At 50.5% G+C, this 15052-nt stretch overlaps 7 protein-coding genes across 7 annotated transcripts; 2 read left to right on the top strand and 5 right to left on the bottom strand.

The window, feature by feature from the left end:
- The first annotated feature begins 6 nt into the window (after positions 1-6).
- Positions 7-1651, top strand: F5J12DRAFT_229829 (uncharacterized protein). Its single transcript, XM_051738496.1, has 4 exons — positions 7-187; positions 243-400; positions 447-663; positions 725-1651. The coding sequence occupies exons 1-4, from the start codon at positions 155-157 to the stop codon at positions 1439-1441; spliced, it is 1125 nt and encodes a 374-aa protein (XP_051598541.1). The 5' UTR covers positions 7-154; the 3' UTR covers positions 1442-1651.
- A 224-nt stretch (positions 1652-1875) lies between these two features.
- On the bottom strand, positions 1876-2820 carry F5J12DRAFT_229953 (uncharacterized protein). The gene is made up of 3 exons (XM_051738498.1): positions 2796-2820; positions 2329-2733; positions 1876-2254 (listed from the first exon to the last, which is right to left on the bottom strand). Exons 2-3 carry the CDS (start codon positions 2464-2466, stop codon positions 2000-2002), a joined length of 393 nt encoding a protein of 130 aa, XP_051598540.1. The 5' UTR covers positions 2467-2733; positions 2796-2820; the 3' UTR covers positions 1876-1999.
- Positions 2821-3714: 894 nt separating this feature from the next.
- Positions 3715-4666, bottom strand: F5J12DRAFT_229784 (uncharacterized protein). Its single transcript, XM_051738495.1, has 3 exons — positions 4424-4666; positions 4141-4353; positions 3715-4059 (listed from the first exon to the last, which is right to left on the bottom strand). The coding sequence occupies exons 1-3, from the start codon at positions 4559-4561 to the stop codon at positions 4006-4008; spliced, it is 405 nt and encodes a 134-aa protein (XP_051598539.1). The 5' UTR covers positions 4562-4666; the 3' UTR covers positions 3715-4005.
- A 2018-nt stretch (positions 4667-6684) lies between these two features.
- On the top strand, positions 6685-7708 carry F5J12DRAFT_229493 (uncharacterized protein). The gene is made up of 2 exons (XM_051738493.1): positions 6685-6945; positions 7017-7708. Exons 1-2 carry the CDS (start codon positions 6784-6786, stop codon positions 7596-7598), a joined length of 744 nt encoding a protein of 247 aa, XP_051598538.1. The 5' UTR covers positions 6685-6783; the 3' UTR covers positions 7599-7708.
- Positions 7709-7730: 22 nt separating this feature from the next.
- On the bottom strand, positions 7731-8948 carry F5J12DRAFT_894383 (glycoside hydrolase superfamily; the record flags this gene model as incomplete). The annotated part of the gene is made up of 6 exons (XM_051747737.1): positions 7731-7898; positions 7950-8027; positions 8131-8532; positions 8589-8646; positions 8695-8797; positions 8855-8948. 6 exons carry the CDS (start codon positions 8946-8948, stop codon positions 7731-7733), a joined length of 903 nt encoding a protein of 300 aa, XP_051598537.1.
- Positions 8949-10014: 1066 nt separating this feature from the next.
- F5J12DRAFT_229590 (uncharacterized protein) lies at positions 10015-11296 on the bottom strand. Its single transcript, XM_051738494.1, has 7 exons — positions 11163-11296; positions 10970-11107; positions 10808-10916; positions 10695-10751; positions 10586-10648; positions 10456-10535; positions 10015-10402 (listed from the first exon to the last, which is right to left on the bottom strand). Exons 2-7 carry the CDS (start codon positions 11035-11037, stop codon positions 10240-10242), a joined length of 540 nt encoding a protein of 179 aa, XP_051598536.1. The 5' UTR covers positions 11038-11107; positions 11163-11296; the 3' UTR covers positions 10015-10239.
- Positions 11297-13623: 2327 nt separating this feature from the next.
- Positions 13624-14542, bottom strand: F5J12DRAFT_723118 (heterokaryon incompatibility protein-domain-containing protein; the record flags this gene model as incomplete). Its single annotated transcript, XM_051741433.1, has 2 exons — positions 13624-14106; positions 14159-14542. Coding segments are annotated over 2 exons (867 nt in total), but the record flags the coding sequence as incomplete, so codon positions are not given.
- Between the last annotated feature and the right edge of the window lie 510 nt (positions 14543-15052).

Below are 15052 nucleotides of genomic sequence, written 5' to 3'. Positions count from 1 at the left end.
GGTGTCCAATGAGTGTCCTCCGATTTGAACGTGCCCCTGTGAACTTTGACGTGTCGCCAGCCCACCAATCACGCTCGCGGATGTTTTGACGACCGTGCAACTCCCACGGCGGGGCCATCGCGGTGAACAGCGACAACGACGACCGACACCCTGCATGACGCGTATCCGTCAAGTCAGTATCCCACTGGTCAGTTGTATTTGTCTTTTTGGAGTCGCCGGACTGATCGGTCCACGTCTGGTAGTCTGTAACGGACACGGCCATACTGACCGATGGACCCACCAGCATAGTATCTGCGGTCACTTCAGCCCTGCCTTCCACAATAGCGACACCGTCAACCAGCTTTCTACCGACATCCGTGTCCGTCCCGGTGACGACCTCTGCCGACTCACCCACTACCAGGCAAGTCCCGAGTTGTCGTTTTTCGCAGACACTAACAGCCATCCAGTGAACAACCAACCACGACAGCACATACCACTACTTCGACTTCGAGTTCACCAACACCTACCACCCCGTCGAGCACCCCTACATCCTCGTCCACACCTCCCGTCCCTTCGAGCACTTCATCCACTGACCCACAATCTTTTGCTTCCACTACGCCTCCTGGCATTCCGACCACCATCACGTCGTCCTTTGTCACCGTCATAGGTGGCTCAACCTATACTGTACGTCGTGCGCATATATGTTCCTATATGCACCGTACCCACTACTCAACCACACTCCCAGACACAGAGTCTCATCGCAAGCGTGATCCCCTCCCAATCATCATCAAACTCGGACCAACGTGCCGCCATCATCGGTGGCTCTGCAGCAGGCGGTGCCGTCCTCCTCATTATCATCGTATCCGTCATCTTCTTCCTGCGACGGAAACATTTCAAGCGTCTACGCATTCTCGACGCTATCATGAACTCCCGGACTCAGGCCCAAAAGCGGGCAATGTTGCTTGCAGGCGAAGACTGGGACGACGACCCCCACCCACCGCCTTCCAGATATCGGAATTACGAAACTCCGTGGGACGTAGGCAGTCCACGTGGAAGCTTGAGCATGCACTCGTTCGTTCCACCTGGAAGCCCAGGATTAGGTCCTCATCCCAGTCCTTTCCCTAGTCTCAGGTCTGGCAGTTCAGGGATGGGCATGTCCGGAGTCGGATTGGTCTCTGGACCCTCCACACTGACGCTTCACCAGTCACGCAGATCAGAATCTGGCTCTATGTTCCGGGAAGACGTGTGGCCACCCCCAAATGAGCGGAGCAGACTCATCGATCCGCTCTCGAGCAGTCAAGAAATTGAACTAGGCAGCATAGTGAATGACGTTATGGGGCCGCCTACTGCTTCTGCGCCTTCGGAACAACAGCATCAGTCGAATCCATCGATGACGTCGTCGGTCAAGGACGAAGACGAGTCACTCGAGAAACTCATGAAGGCAGCAGGATTGCAGTCCTAGGAAGTCTCTCTTTGCGGTAAAAACTACCTGATGAACTGCTAGACAGTTATCACCACCATCTTTGGCATGCTCGCTCCCTCTATTTCATCAATGCATTACCAGTGGACATATTGGGCACCCAGTTTTCCATACCTGCCGATGCATGTCGATCTTTGATCTTCAGGCCATAATGTACAGCGTTGAGTACATACATACTTTGCTGACATACTTTTAGGACGGTTGCCGTCTAGTCTGCGGACAAGGTCGCGTTTGTTGCTACCACCACCACCAACACTTTTGTACATCCTTTGCCTCAGGGACGCTTGACACATTTAGATACACCATACTTATAGAATATGTCGATAATGTCCAATATGTCCAGGTTGAATTCGTAGTAGCGAAACAAGCTTGCAAATATATATATATCAACAGTCCGTGCGAATGCAAGTGTCCCATCCTCTCCACTCGCCATGGCTAGTACTTGGGCCCCCTAAGAGACGGTCACGGTCTCGTTCGTGTATTGAAGTCCTGTCTCGAACTCCGCCTGTAACAAAGCACACACACAAGTCAAAAATCACATCACCCAAAATTGCAACACAAAGAAAAACTCACCCCAATCAGATAGAAGTTAATCACACCCAGTTGCGCAGTCCCACTCGCGAACGAACTCGGCACCATCACGGAAATGTTGGCGGTCAATTGTCCAGCCGGAGGAGTGAACGGACCCTGGTATAGGATGGTACCCAAAGCTACGTTAGGGGGGTAGCACCCCGTCGAGGAGCAGGACTGCAGCCCGATCACGACGGCGACGAAGTCGATGTTCGAGGTAGAGTCCTGTTGTTGTTGTGCCGATTGATAACGACGGTTAGCATCGCGAACCGGGACTATGATATATATATAGCACGTACCGCCGCCTGTAGTTCGACAGTGACGTTCTTGCCTGGGGTCAGAGAAGTCCCGGGTGGAGGTGACACGATTTGCATCGACTGGGCCATGACGAACCCGAGGAAGGTAGCAAGGCAAAGCAGAGTCTTCACAAAATGCATCTCGGAATGTGTCTGATTATCAGCGTGTGGAAGGAAATGAGTCTGCTAGACGTAAGATGGAGAAGGGGGAAGTGGAGAGACGTTTTTCCTTATGCTTTAGAGAAAGTGGAGCATGTTGCACTCTCTCTTTTAAATATCATAGGGCAGGTATGCAGTGTGCACAGCCAGGTCTCCGGTTGTATACCATATGACCGTGACTGATTTGCTGGTGGCAATCGGCAACAAATCGGAGGAAGGAACCGTCATCGGCTGAGTTCTTCCGCTTCGCTGGCAATAGGTCCTTGGTTATAATGGTAAATGCATATGTTTGTGCGTTACACCCGACATACCATAGTAGCAACCTCCGCATGAAAGTTTTCATTTTTTGTTTCCACCGTACATACGAACACCTTCTGGATCGAGATCGCAGGGACGCACGGCTAACGATGGCCGGGGCAGGAAAATACATATGATGGCTATTGCGCCAAAAATGGATCCGGAGGTCACGTTCGCGTGTGCAGTCATCAGCCCGACTAGTAGTAAGCCAATGCGTCATGAGTAAGGAGTCCCTATTCCTATTGTGAAATAGTAGTCGGTGAGAACATCCCCTGGTAGTAACCAGTGCGCAGGGCCGCAGTATTTAGTTCTGGGTGGTGAGGCGTTCATGTTAACCATATGAGGCTGTTTCTGACGGGATGATGGGCCCTGAAACAGTAAATGTTCAAAGCTAGTAGGTTAAAATAGCAGTCGGAGGACACTGGCCTGTGGCTAAACTGCACCCGGGATTGTAAACTTTGGAAGAGCATGGACAGTACTTACGAGCCTCGTGCACAGTCTTTGATCTTACATAAGGACCGCATGCAAGTGCGACACTGGTCTCCACTCCGAACGAACAGGTCTCGTACAGCCGGCATCGCGGGGACCACTTACTAGTTGCTTTCAGCGCCTTCGGAACAACGCGTTGGCCAAAGCCATCCATCAATGACGACGTCGGTTAATAATGAACTAGACGCGGGATTAGGCACTCTTGGAGGCTGCAGGGTTGCTAGTCCTGGGGGGAGGGGGTCTACTTCAGGTGGCTGCGGATGAGCTGCTAGGATAGTTACAGACAACATTCGCTCCCTTCTCCATTTCAATCAATGCATCCACACTCTTTCGGTCTACATAAGTGCGAATGCCAGTGGACATATCGGGCACCCAGTTTCCAATATATGCATGCCGACCTTGACCTTCGGGCCGCAATGTACAGCGTCGAATACATTGCGTACTTCGATGCTTGATACTAACATAGATAAGTATGTGCCGTTTCCCTTGGACTTCTGTTTTAGTTTGTAGACAGTCGCTGTTGGTACTACTACCTCCACAACTTCTGTAACATTTTTCACCTCACGGACGCTTGGCACATTTATTTACAACATATATAAAAACACTAACGTCCATTACTAATGTCCAGGATGAGTTCGTAGCGAAGACAAGTTCGTGGAAAGAACTCCATGTGAGCATGAGTATAATCCCTCTCTCTCCGCTCGCCGTATCCGCTAAGGAACAAGTTAGGCCCCCCTAAGAGATGGTCACGGTCTGGTTGAAGAATTGGAATGACGGCTGCAACGCCAACTGTAACAGAGCACACACACGTAAGTTAAAAAAATCACACTACATAACGGGATCCAAAAATTGTCACAGAAACAAACTTACCCCAACCATATACAAGTTAATCGCACCAATTAGCGCAGTCCCGCTCGAGAACGAACTTGGCACCATCACGGAGAAGTTGGCGGTCAACTGTCCAGACGGGAACGAACCCTGATACAGGATGGTGCCCATAACTTCACTAGGGGGGGCGCACGTCGAGGAGCAAGACTGTAGACCGATCACGACGGCACCGATGTCGAAGTTCGTAAGAGAGTCCTGTTGTCATGTGTGCCAATCGACAACGGTCAGCACCGACGGGAGGAACTGGGACATACATAATACGTACCGCCACTTTTAGTTCGATAGTGAAGTTCTGGCCTGGGGTCAAAGTGGAACCAGCAGTTGGCGACAGGAACTGCATCGTCTGGGCCATGACAAACCCGAGGAGGGTAGCAAGGTAAAGCAGAGTCTTCACGAAATGCATCTCGGAATACGTCCCAAGGTCAGCGTAGTATCGAATGGAAAGAGTATCCTAGATGTAGGAGGCAGGAGAAGGGGTTTTTGCTTTGGAGAAAGCAGAGCATTGCATTCTCTTTTAAATATCAACGGCAGGTCGAATCTGCAGTGTGCACAATCAGTCGGTTGTGTGTGACTATGACGCTACGGGCAATCGGCAACAATTGCGGAAGCGCCATTAGTACCCGCGTGCCAATAGGTCCTTGGGTACGGTAAGTATACATGCACACATGACATACCATAGCAACCTCCGCATGGAAGTTCTCAATTTTTCTACCGTGGCACCTTCTGAATCAAGATCACAGGAACGGACGGGCACAAATGGCCGCGGGAGATTCAGTGTGGCTACGTCCAGAATGAAGGTCACGTTCGCGTGTGTGGTCATTGCTGTTCACTCGCTTGAGCGAACCATATGCACATATCAGATCTGAAACGAAGCCGGTGTGTCATGAGTAAGGAGTCCCTCTTGTGAAAGAGAAATCAGTGGGGACCCTCCTGTGCGCTGGGCCGCAGTAGTACTAAGTATGAGTGATGGGGCCCCACTGCCGTCCGAGGGAGGCGTTCACTGGCGCTAACCATGTCAAGCTGTTCCCGACGGGATGGATGGGCCTGAAATAGTACCGGCTGAAAAACTAGAATAGGAAGACACTGGTCGATTACTGTAGTTGAAATTGTGAAATTTGGATGAGGAAGGTCACGAGCATGCACAATTCTCTGATCTTACGGCTAATATCACAAAACCAGGCACCATTGAGAGTGACAGGGTAGACAGTTGAGGAAGCCTCATTCATGGTGATGCTTTTCCCCCGTCCACTAGCATGCCTTTCGGTTATCAGCACTTCAGCCACCGCACTGATTACCGAAACGCAGGGGTGAAGGGGAAGATTTCTCGGTCATTTACAGGCCGTGTGGCATGGGCCGCGCTGTCTTTGGGACGGCGATGCGAAGGCTCTATGACAAGTGTTTGCATTCTTGGTAACCACAAGCCGTTAGAAATCATCACATTTAGTGAAAGCGAACCGCGTAAAGTGCACATACCACGCTGCGACCCCGTAGACCAGTGTAGCCTCCACTGCTATTTTTAAACCTATGTATGTAACGCAATCGGTCAGTCGTCCTGGCAGGCAGTGCTTAGCTATGGATCTTGCCATCAAATGTTGAGTATGTATGTATGCATGCATGATGACTTACAAGCCCAGTGGTGTTTATCTTTGCATCCGAGATCAACCGACTTGTCTCAATCACAAAATCGGGGGAGAGATTGAGAGTGACAGCGTGGCTACACAAGTTTGGGAACCCTCATTTACGGCGATGCGGTGGTACGGCTGATTACCGAAATGCATGGAGAAGTGGAAGATTTCTCGGCCATCTACACGACATGTGGAACGAACACAGGCGGGACTTTGCCAACGCACGCCGATCTGAAAGGCTCTAGGTGTTCGTACTGACCGCAAACTTTCAGGCATCATTACATTTAGTGACACGAGAGCGCGCAAAGCACGCTTGGCAACCAAACTGCGCTCCGCAGACGATTGGAGGCCCCGTCGCTATTTTTAAACCTAAGTAACGGAGTCGCTCTCACGAGAGGCAGTGCTCAGCGCGTCTTGTTCTTGTCAGATATTGAGTGCACGCTTACCTATGTATAACTTATGAGTCCAGCGGTGTTTATCTTTGAATACAAGATCAACGACTTGTACCAGCCAAAAACAAGGCATTCGAGGTATGCAGGGGCGTGAGCTTGGATTTGGAGTCTGAGAACGCTCTAGTTATTATGTAGACCCTGCGTAAGCCAGTGCGAAATGAGTTCAAAAGCCAGTCACGTGCCCTAAGATCATAACGGATGACCAAATAAACTCAAATTCAAACTGATCAAGCCACAAATATATTAGACAAGAGCTGAAAGTATATCAAAGGGACGCAGAGCGATGGGAGAGGAATTCATCGGGGCGAACAGTGAGAGGGCCATTCGTTTCGCGGGGGTCTTCTGGCGCAGGTACATACTACTGCAGTTTTTACCTGTGATCGTGACCAGCTACACTTGCGCCAATGGATCACTTCTAACACTAACCTTGAGCTTGCCAAGAACCCCCAATTTGGGTCTATCATCATTCGGCCGGACCCTAACAACGGCATGGCCCATGATAGCCACGTATACTGTGTGACTTTGACAGTGTTCCTTCATCAACCACAATGAACTCGCCCATCTGGAAAATGGTTTTCGTGGCTCTGGTCGGGTCCATCCTTGACTACTCATTAAGCCCGCCTCAGCCACCACCAGCGCCAAAGGAGCTTCTCAAACCCCCAGAGTCATTTACTACCAGGTTTCCGAGGACATCAGCTTCGTCCGGTCAGGTGAGTTTCATCGCAAAACCTATCTATATCGTATCTTGTGCCCCTCCCGCTCAGCAGCTTGTTTCTAATAGGTGATGATAGCGGCGTGGACACTGGCGGAAATTGCCGTGTCATTCGCAGCTACCGACATTTGCCCTCCCAATCTGTCCAAGCGTATTATCAGCCTCCTTGTCTACAGCCAACAGCCAGCTGACGCCGTCGCACGCGCCAGTACTCTGACACCAATCTTCTTTGTTGGAGGTTGCATGATAATTGCTGGTTCTCTCCTCCGGCTCGCCTGTTTTAAAATACTCGGTCGTCTCTTCACCTACGAACTGAGCATCCGCAATGAACACAAATTGATCACATCAGGTCCATACGGCTTCGTCCGACATCCTAGTTATACGGGTGCTATGGTGTTTGTATCGGGACAATACCTGTGTATGCTCGATGAAAGTTCGTGGCTGGTGGCTTGTTCAGGACTCTTCCCTCGTAACGAGTACGTGCGGAAAAGTGTGGCGTGGGGCATTAGGATCGTCTTGTGCTCCACACTGGCAGTGTATCTGCGCCGCCGTATGAATGAGGAGGACGCAATGCTTGAAAAGCATTTTGGGAATGAATGGAAAGACTGGGTGAAGAGGGTACCTTACAAGATTGTGCCCTGGGTGTATTGAAGGCGATGTAACTTCCCTAAAGCCTTGTGCTTTTACCTTGTCTTTATCCGATACTTGTTCCGTGATATACTTCCTCGAACCCCATATTGACCCGATATACAAAGATATGAACATGCAACTCGCACGGGCGCCTCAACATGACGTACGCGGCTGGAAAGGGAACTTCGACTGTCCTTTTGTATTGTAAATCCCATACCCAACTTCCTGCTTGTCAGAGTAGATGTGTGCGAACCATCCAATCCCACCACAGGGCCCTTTTTTCAGTGCCTCACATTGGCTGTCGAGCATCTGGAAGTACCCCTATACAACCAAGGGTAAAATGCCACTGCACAAGTCATCAGACGCACTTACCTCTTCGCTGCTAACGCTCGCCACGGCATTAGGGGTGTTGGGCTGCACGCCAGGAGACGTCGACGAGGGCCACCCGTTCTGAGGTGAGAAAAAGGCAGTGAGACATATGAACTCTTAGAACATCCATGACCTCCCCCTGTACCGACTTTACTCGCGCAAGGGTCGAAACAACGGCACATACCTCGTCGAAGTAAATCTTTTTGGCATTTCCATTCTGGATAAACCAATCCATGTCTTGCTGAACGAGGGGCCATGCCGCACCGCCCGTAGTCGCATTCGAAGAGAAAAAGGGAAGCATATGTGCATTGATAAAATCAATCCGGTCAAGCACGTCCAGTGCTCCGCGCTCCTGGTACCCGTAAGCCAGTTCGCTCACAGTCACTGGAATGCGGACGTCCGAGAGGTTAGTTTTGGCGAGTACGACTTGTTCGGTGAGTGATTGGTGGGACAAGACGTCGTCGTACAAGGGTTCCGAGCCAAACTGGACGCCCCTGGTAACGAAGGGGGCTTTGGCGTTTGTATGTAGTGTGTCGAAGAGAGTGTCTCTCCGCGTCTCCCAGGCGTTTCCTCCGGTGAAACCGAACTTATGACGGTTAATAAAGACGACATCTCAAATATCTCAAATGAAGGCCTCCTCACCCAAATCAAGGCATGCACGCCTAGGGTATTCTGCCAGGCGGCTTCGATGACGTTGTCGCTGACAAAAACGTTAATTGAAAGCATTGGAGACCAGCTGCGCATTTACTAGAAGCCGGACTGATCACAGGCACCGTACAACCGTACATATCTCGCATTGAAGGTTTTCCTCATATTAGCAAAGTCTGCGTTTAGTTGGCTGAGACTTTGACCTACAAAGACGTCAGCCGAGTTTGTTTTATTCACATATCACAGAGAGGACAACACACAGCCAGTCACCTCGTAACTGAAACCAAGGAACGCATGCTCGCAATCCATTGGACACCACCACTCATCGAGGGAACTGGGAACTTCTGTAGGCATGGTAAAGTTTAAGGCGGGGAAGCAGCTACGTTGGCAGTTATTGGCGACGGCCAAGGCGCCTACTTCAAGCACAGAGCTGAGAACAGCAGGGACAACGGCGTCATTGACAGGATGTGGAGCACAAAAGACAGAGTATGCACAAAAGAGTGACGAGCATATTAACAGGGTGAATGATCTGAACAACATTGGTCAACCAAAGCAAGACATGAGGAGTGACTGCAATATAACGGCCAACACAGTATGTACTTCGGTTTCAGAGTAGGGTCGACTTCGGTTCCAGAACGTGGCCAGTGGGAAGCAGAAGCTGCGATTGGCCGGCGATATGGTATGATCAGTTGGGTAAACATTCTTCAACTGGGCAAGTTTGGGGCCCCGTATCATACGCTGCGTCAAAGTGCACACGATTCGCTGTAGAAGTGCTGGGTATGCTCATTGGCCCCTGGGTGAGGTGTGCGGAAAGTGTCGGGTGCACTGGATCAGACGGGCCACTTACATATGCAACTGTCAACAATCCGTGGATTGTTCTCTGCTAATTTCACACGAGCGGCAAGAAGACCAAGGCCACCGAACGTCACGAGAACGAGCTGCTACGTTACCATTACACATCGCATGCTGCGCCGGCGGCCGCTTAGTTTCGTCCAGTGTGTGTTAGGTCTGCCATTCGTTAGCATCGATAAGTACTACAGGCCCATCAGGTTCTTGAGGGTGACATGGTGGGTGACGGTAGTGTTGTATCACGTCGATATAGATAATTTTCTGCGCATTCCCACTTTCCCGAATCAGTAGAATTTTGTGTAAAGCGGCTGGGCTTTTGAGCCGGGGATCCTTTCTGGGCCAGGTATCATGGAAAATTCGAAGACAACAGAATGCACATGCCGAGGATTGCCGGGCGGAGCAAGTGCCCTATCCACAGAAGCAAACTGGGAGAACTTGACCGTGGTTACCATGGTGTGGAGGCGATAAAGATAGAACGGACCTTCCCAAAGCACTTCACAGGTCAGCTGAACTAGAAGAAGCGAAGTCCTCGCTTGACACAAAGCGTGGTGTCTTCAGACTCTGAACCTCCGACGTACTGCACCAAAAACTAAGTATATCCACGTAGCTCACAGGGTCTGATCACAGGTCACAGTGGGAGGTCCAGGTTGAGACGTAACAGTCGTTGTAGCGCCAAACCTTTCCGAAAAAAAGTACCAACAGAGCATTGGTGCTAGGAAACCCTGCTCGAGGGTCTAGGGGGCAGCAGAAACGTTGCATCCCGTAGCGCTCGGCGTATAGCCCCAATTCCATCACCTCAGCAAAGGCAGTCATCCTTTCCCCCATCATCCCCTATTATCGTTTCCGGGAGTTGTTCTATCGAAGGAGAACCCCCCGGCCTCTGCATGGTACGCGGCGCGGCACGACTTGTAAGTAGTAATTCATACTTGGATGTGTTCTCCTCTGCATCAACAACGATTCTGGTCCGACTGAGTCAACCAGGATCATGCAACGAATGAAGGTGAAAGCTCACCGTCGTAAATGACAACCTCGACTCTCACCATGGCCGTCATTTGTTGCATGCTTAAAAACATCTCCTACTTCCCTAAGAAGCTGGGATGGTGATCTGTCTATCTGGAATTTGACCATGTGACCTTGCTTACCTTAGACCGTTGTTTCCGACCATCCCGCTCTACCCTTGCGTCGGTAACAATGTGGTTCGCGACCTAATCTCTGTCAGCTGGTATTTAGAAAGGGGAAGAAGCGTCTTACTCTGTATAGGATTTGCTCGATTTCGGAGCGTACTCCCCGCCAGCATGCCAGTAGGATCTAAGAACACATCACTGCCTACGAAACGACTGCCTTTCCACTAAAGTAGTTCTTACCTTGCCTGCGATGTCTTCTTCCAGTGCTCGTTTCTCGTCCTCGTCTTCCACGTTATCGAGTTTGTCTTCCAGAATCCTCACATCTTGTATCAATGATCGAATACTACTCCTAAACACAACTTGTCAAGGACGATCCGCCACTCGTCGCAACGCTATACACACCCAACCTTTTGGGCGTGAGTGTGGCTATGCTTGCTATGCACGCTCCCTCTGAGCCAATAAATCATCATGTAGGACTGGGGAAAGTCGATATACGAACTCTGATGACCTATGGTAGGATGTGCTTATGACATGCAGAAGCTGGTTCGACACGGGCACCGTGAAAGATGACCTCGACTGAGAACGAGGAACTCACCTGCAATCCAAAATTCGTAGATCTCAGTTCCTCCGCTTCGTGGTACATTTTAATTTTTTCTGCAGACCAAAGCTTTTGGTCGATAAGTCCGCCATCTTCCGTAGGCATCCGCTTCATTAATGTTTCGGCTAAAGCCACAACACGTGCGTCCTCTGCTGTCTCGCTTTTCTCGTTGCTGTCAGAGGAAGTGCTCAAGGTCTCGTGAGAGCTACACGCAGATTCAGGCTCGTAATCTTCCACCTTTGCGGCCTCACATGTAACATGAAAATTCTGGTTCACGGACATCGTCGACTGTTCTTTGTTCTTTGCGTGAGATCCGGAGTCATCGATGGCTCTGCTCAGTTTGGAGAAAGATATGTCCCCAATCTGTGAAGTTTTCATTTAATACGGAGGGAAGAGCTAGAGCTAGGACGACGACGACCTACATAACCTCGGAAGCGTCCCCCACCAAATATGTTTCTAAAGAACATAACGGCATCGTGTCCTCTTTTTGTCTGTTTAATCTTATGTTCCGTTACAGATTGTTCCGTTAGGTTCAATCATAAGTTCTGACGGAGATCTATACCCACCGCAGCTGGATTATCGCCTTCAACCATGTCTTGTTGATACTGCTTATGCCTTGGTTAGCGAGGCAACTCTGACCCCTGGTTTTACAATCATCGCGGACGTACGAACTGCGACAACATGGAGAAGTACTTCCTGCATTTCCAAAGGTGACGTCAGCGGTCTCTTCTAGCACGCAATAACCGCCTACCGGATGTCTCCAAAGAGGGCCCTTGTGCTCTCGTCGGCCTTCTCTTCACGCCAAACTAACGGTTTCATCGAGATAAACAAAGGTGTAGTAGTGGATAACGTCTTCCGATGCCCCTCTTTCAGAAAATTGAGAATGAAGGTGCAATGCTACACCAATGGGATACCCACCGCGTTTGTAGAACACGCCGGAACTAGTCCACATTGGCGGGATTCCCATTATATTTTGGGCACGTGCACCAGAACAGTCTGTACATTCAACGACTGTCGTTACTAGCCATCTGTCTTCCAAGTCAAGATGACGGGACAAATCTTTGAGGTGGGAGAAGACGCGCGGATGAATTGGAAGCGAGCGGGCCTTCGGATTCCACATATCTAAAACCTCCCACTGATTTAGACGACGATCAAAACTAACACTTTCGATGACATTTGTTTCCCGGACCGTACAATCTTCAGGCCAGACTCTGTGTTCGATGGGTTGAGGAATCGGATCCATTGGATTTATGTGAAGGTTCGTAGTTGGTAACCCTATGTCTTCAAAGAGATTCCCCTCGCGCACAAAGGCGGATTCGGTATGCAGGCCATAGTCACCCAACTGATAGTGTGAGTGTTTTATTGCCGCATTACGTGGGTTTCTTACCTTGATTTTACATGGCTCTGCAAAAGCAGACAAAAAAGATGTGGGAGCTCCGTCTACGAGGAAACGGTGCACCGCATTCCTCTTAACTTGCGGATTCTGAGGAGCAGGGTCCAGCATGAGACCAGGCATGCTGAAATCGTTCGTGGATAACTATGATAACAATGACATCAGATCCCTTACACAGAAGTCCGTACCCACCCCATCTAGTGTCTGCCATACATCAGGCGACACACAACACCCAGCACAGCGGGTGATGTCCATCGTCACAAAGCACGTATTCGGCTGCGGAAGCCGCTGGTACACGATCTGCACACCTCTGATGGATCTTGGAAGGTGGGCATGCTTGACCAAGCACGGCCCGTCTTCTTCACGATGTAAGTGGGCAACAGTAGGGGTGTGCGCCTGGGCCACACGAGGTGCATACTTCGGACTCACAACCCACATGCGATCGTATATTTGGTGGGCATAGGAATCCCATGGATCTACGGTTGTCGGAGCCACGTTAAAGAACTGTTGTGCAGGAGGAGTGTCAGAGATAACGTGTAGCCACTCGTAACCCGAACAATAGCCAACGGCAAGTGCAAAGCATGTCCCGGATTTGCTGTTGGCATACACTATGATGGCACAGTGATGGGTGTACGATAAGGTGATGGAGTTGTCCATTGGATTCAAGGGTGCACGTTTCGGGAAGACACAACGCTGAATAAATCCTTCGCATTCAAGGGCCCTGTCGTCGATTTTGAAGGTGAAGTCTTTCTGCCGCTTTTCTTCTCGGCAAACAAGATACAGAAGCCGGAACGTTGCTGTGGCACCGTGAATAGTTTGGGACTGGCCGAAGTATCGGTAGTGCGTTGATTTGAAGGACACGAGAAAGATGGATATCGGGGACGAATCGAAAGCGCGACAGCACGCCAACCGGGCCTCGAAAACTGATCGAGAGCCTCGGCAGCGTTGGAGGGGAAGCCGGATCCGAATACCAGCATTCGTGACAGTGTACGTGCGGATGCTTTCCTCGTTGACGGCACTCAACTCACTGTCCGGTACTACCCCTTTCAGGGCGGCAAGGTATTCGTCGGGCTCCATATTGATGATGTCATGGCAGTCCCGGAAAAAGCTCGGGTCGTCCGCCAGCACACTTCCCGACCATCCGTTGTCTTTTCGGTCCCACGCAAAAATGCTGTGATCGTTGGCCATCCGGATAATTTCTAATTGAAGGCGACGGAATGCATTCTTCCCTTCACCGTATAACATTGGCATATGCACGCCGAACAACCCCATAAGAGAATACGCTCTGTCCTCCGTTCGCGTCGTCTTCCTGTCAGCGGCCCAGGACATGATTTGTGCTGCACTGGGACGGTGCGCATCCAGTCCATGTCTTAAAATGCGGGATGGAATTTGAGTGATCGACGATATCGTTTGAGCGTGGTTCTTTTTATCGCCGATGTATTGCCATGCCTTGTTGAAGAAGTGAACTACGTTTGGAGCGACGAGCTCTTGCAATGTCCATCCACGTGAGAACCATTTCGGCCACCCGCTGGAATTAGGAAACATCTTCTCGCTTGCTTGTCGTGGGTATGTTTTTCGCGTCGAGGTCGTGGAGAAAGACATAGCATCTTGCCGAGTCTTCGTACCACCGAAACATTGAATTCAGGGCTTCAGACAATTCGGCGCTGCTCTCCTTGTTAATGCAGCATGTGTCGACCCACAACCAGGCGAGCCCATCTTTCCACGCCTGTTCACAGCTCTTGTGAATCTTCTGGTATCCACTACGTTGTCGAAGCTTTTTTCGCGCGGGTCCTCCCATTCGTATCAGTGCATCCATCTCCTTGAATTGCACCTCTTCCTTGGGGTCGCCCCAACAGTGTGAGAGGATCCCATATTTAATGCGCGCGAGATCTTCATCAACAAGGTCTTTCAGAACAATTGCCTCGAGATCGACCCTCTTCCCTTCTTCGACATCGAGAAACGTGCGGACATGAATTAACCGCATCTTACTTGAGTAAATGGATATATCCAATGGGCGTTATCACATCCAAGATGGATAGGAATGCTTACTGCGGGAGCGCAGATCAGTTTGACGGTATGATAAGAGTAGTGGCAAGACAACTGAGAAAACGAATGCGGGTAAGTTCCGCTGTCTGCACTCAAGCTTTCGTGGTCGGGGGGTAGGACGAGCACGTGTTGTCCTCGAGGCTTTGAAGCGTGCCCCGAGATGAAATCCCCGCACTTTACTGCGTCACTCGGAATCTCTGCGGAACTGCCATGCGGTTTGTAATTCCTTCCCTACCTCAACATGCCTGGGTTCAAACCTTATCCACCCTTGGTGTCAAACGAGTGGGGTCGAGGCGGACGGTGATCCAACCGGATGGTGGGGAGCGCGTGGAAGACGCTCTAGTGAACAGCTATGTGGGGGTGACGCGCCTACGGATACGCGGAGGTGGGCGGCGGACGTGCCTTCAAGGAGCGTCAAGTAGAGTTTGTCTCGTGAGTTCCGGATCTG

The sequence above is a fragment of the Pisolithus orientalis genome (assembly GCF_024613125.1).
Source record: "Pisolithus orientalis strain OTSU chromosome Unknown F5J12scaffold_22, whole genome shotgun sequence".
NCBI classification, from domain to species: domain Eukaryota; kingdom Fungi; phylum Basidiomycota; class Agaricomycetes; order Boletales; family Pisolithaceae; genus Pisolithus; species Pisolithus orientalis.
The sequence above is the reverse complement of the archived record's forward strand: the minus strand, read 5'-3'. Positions and strand labels throughout refer to the sequence as shown.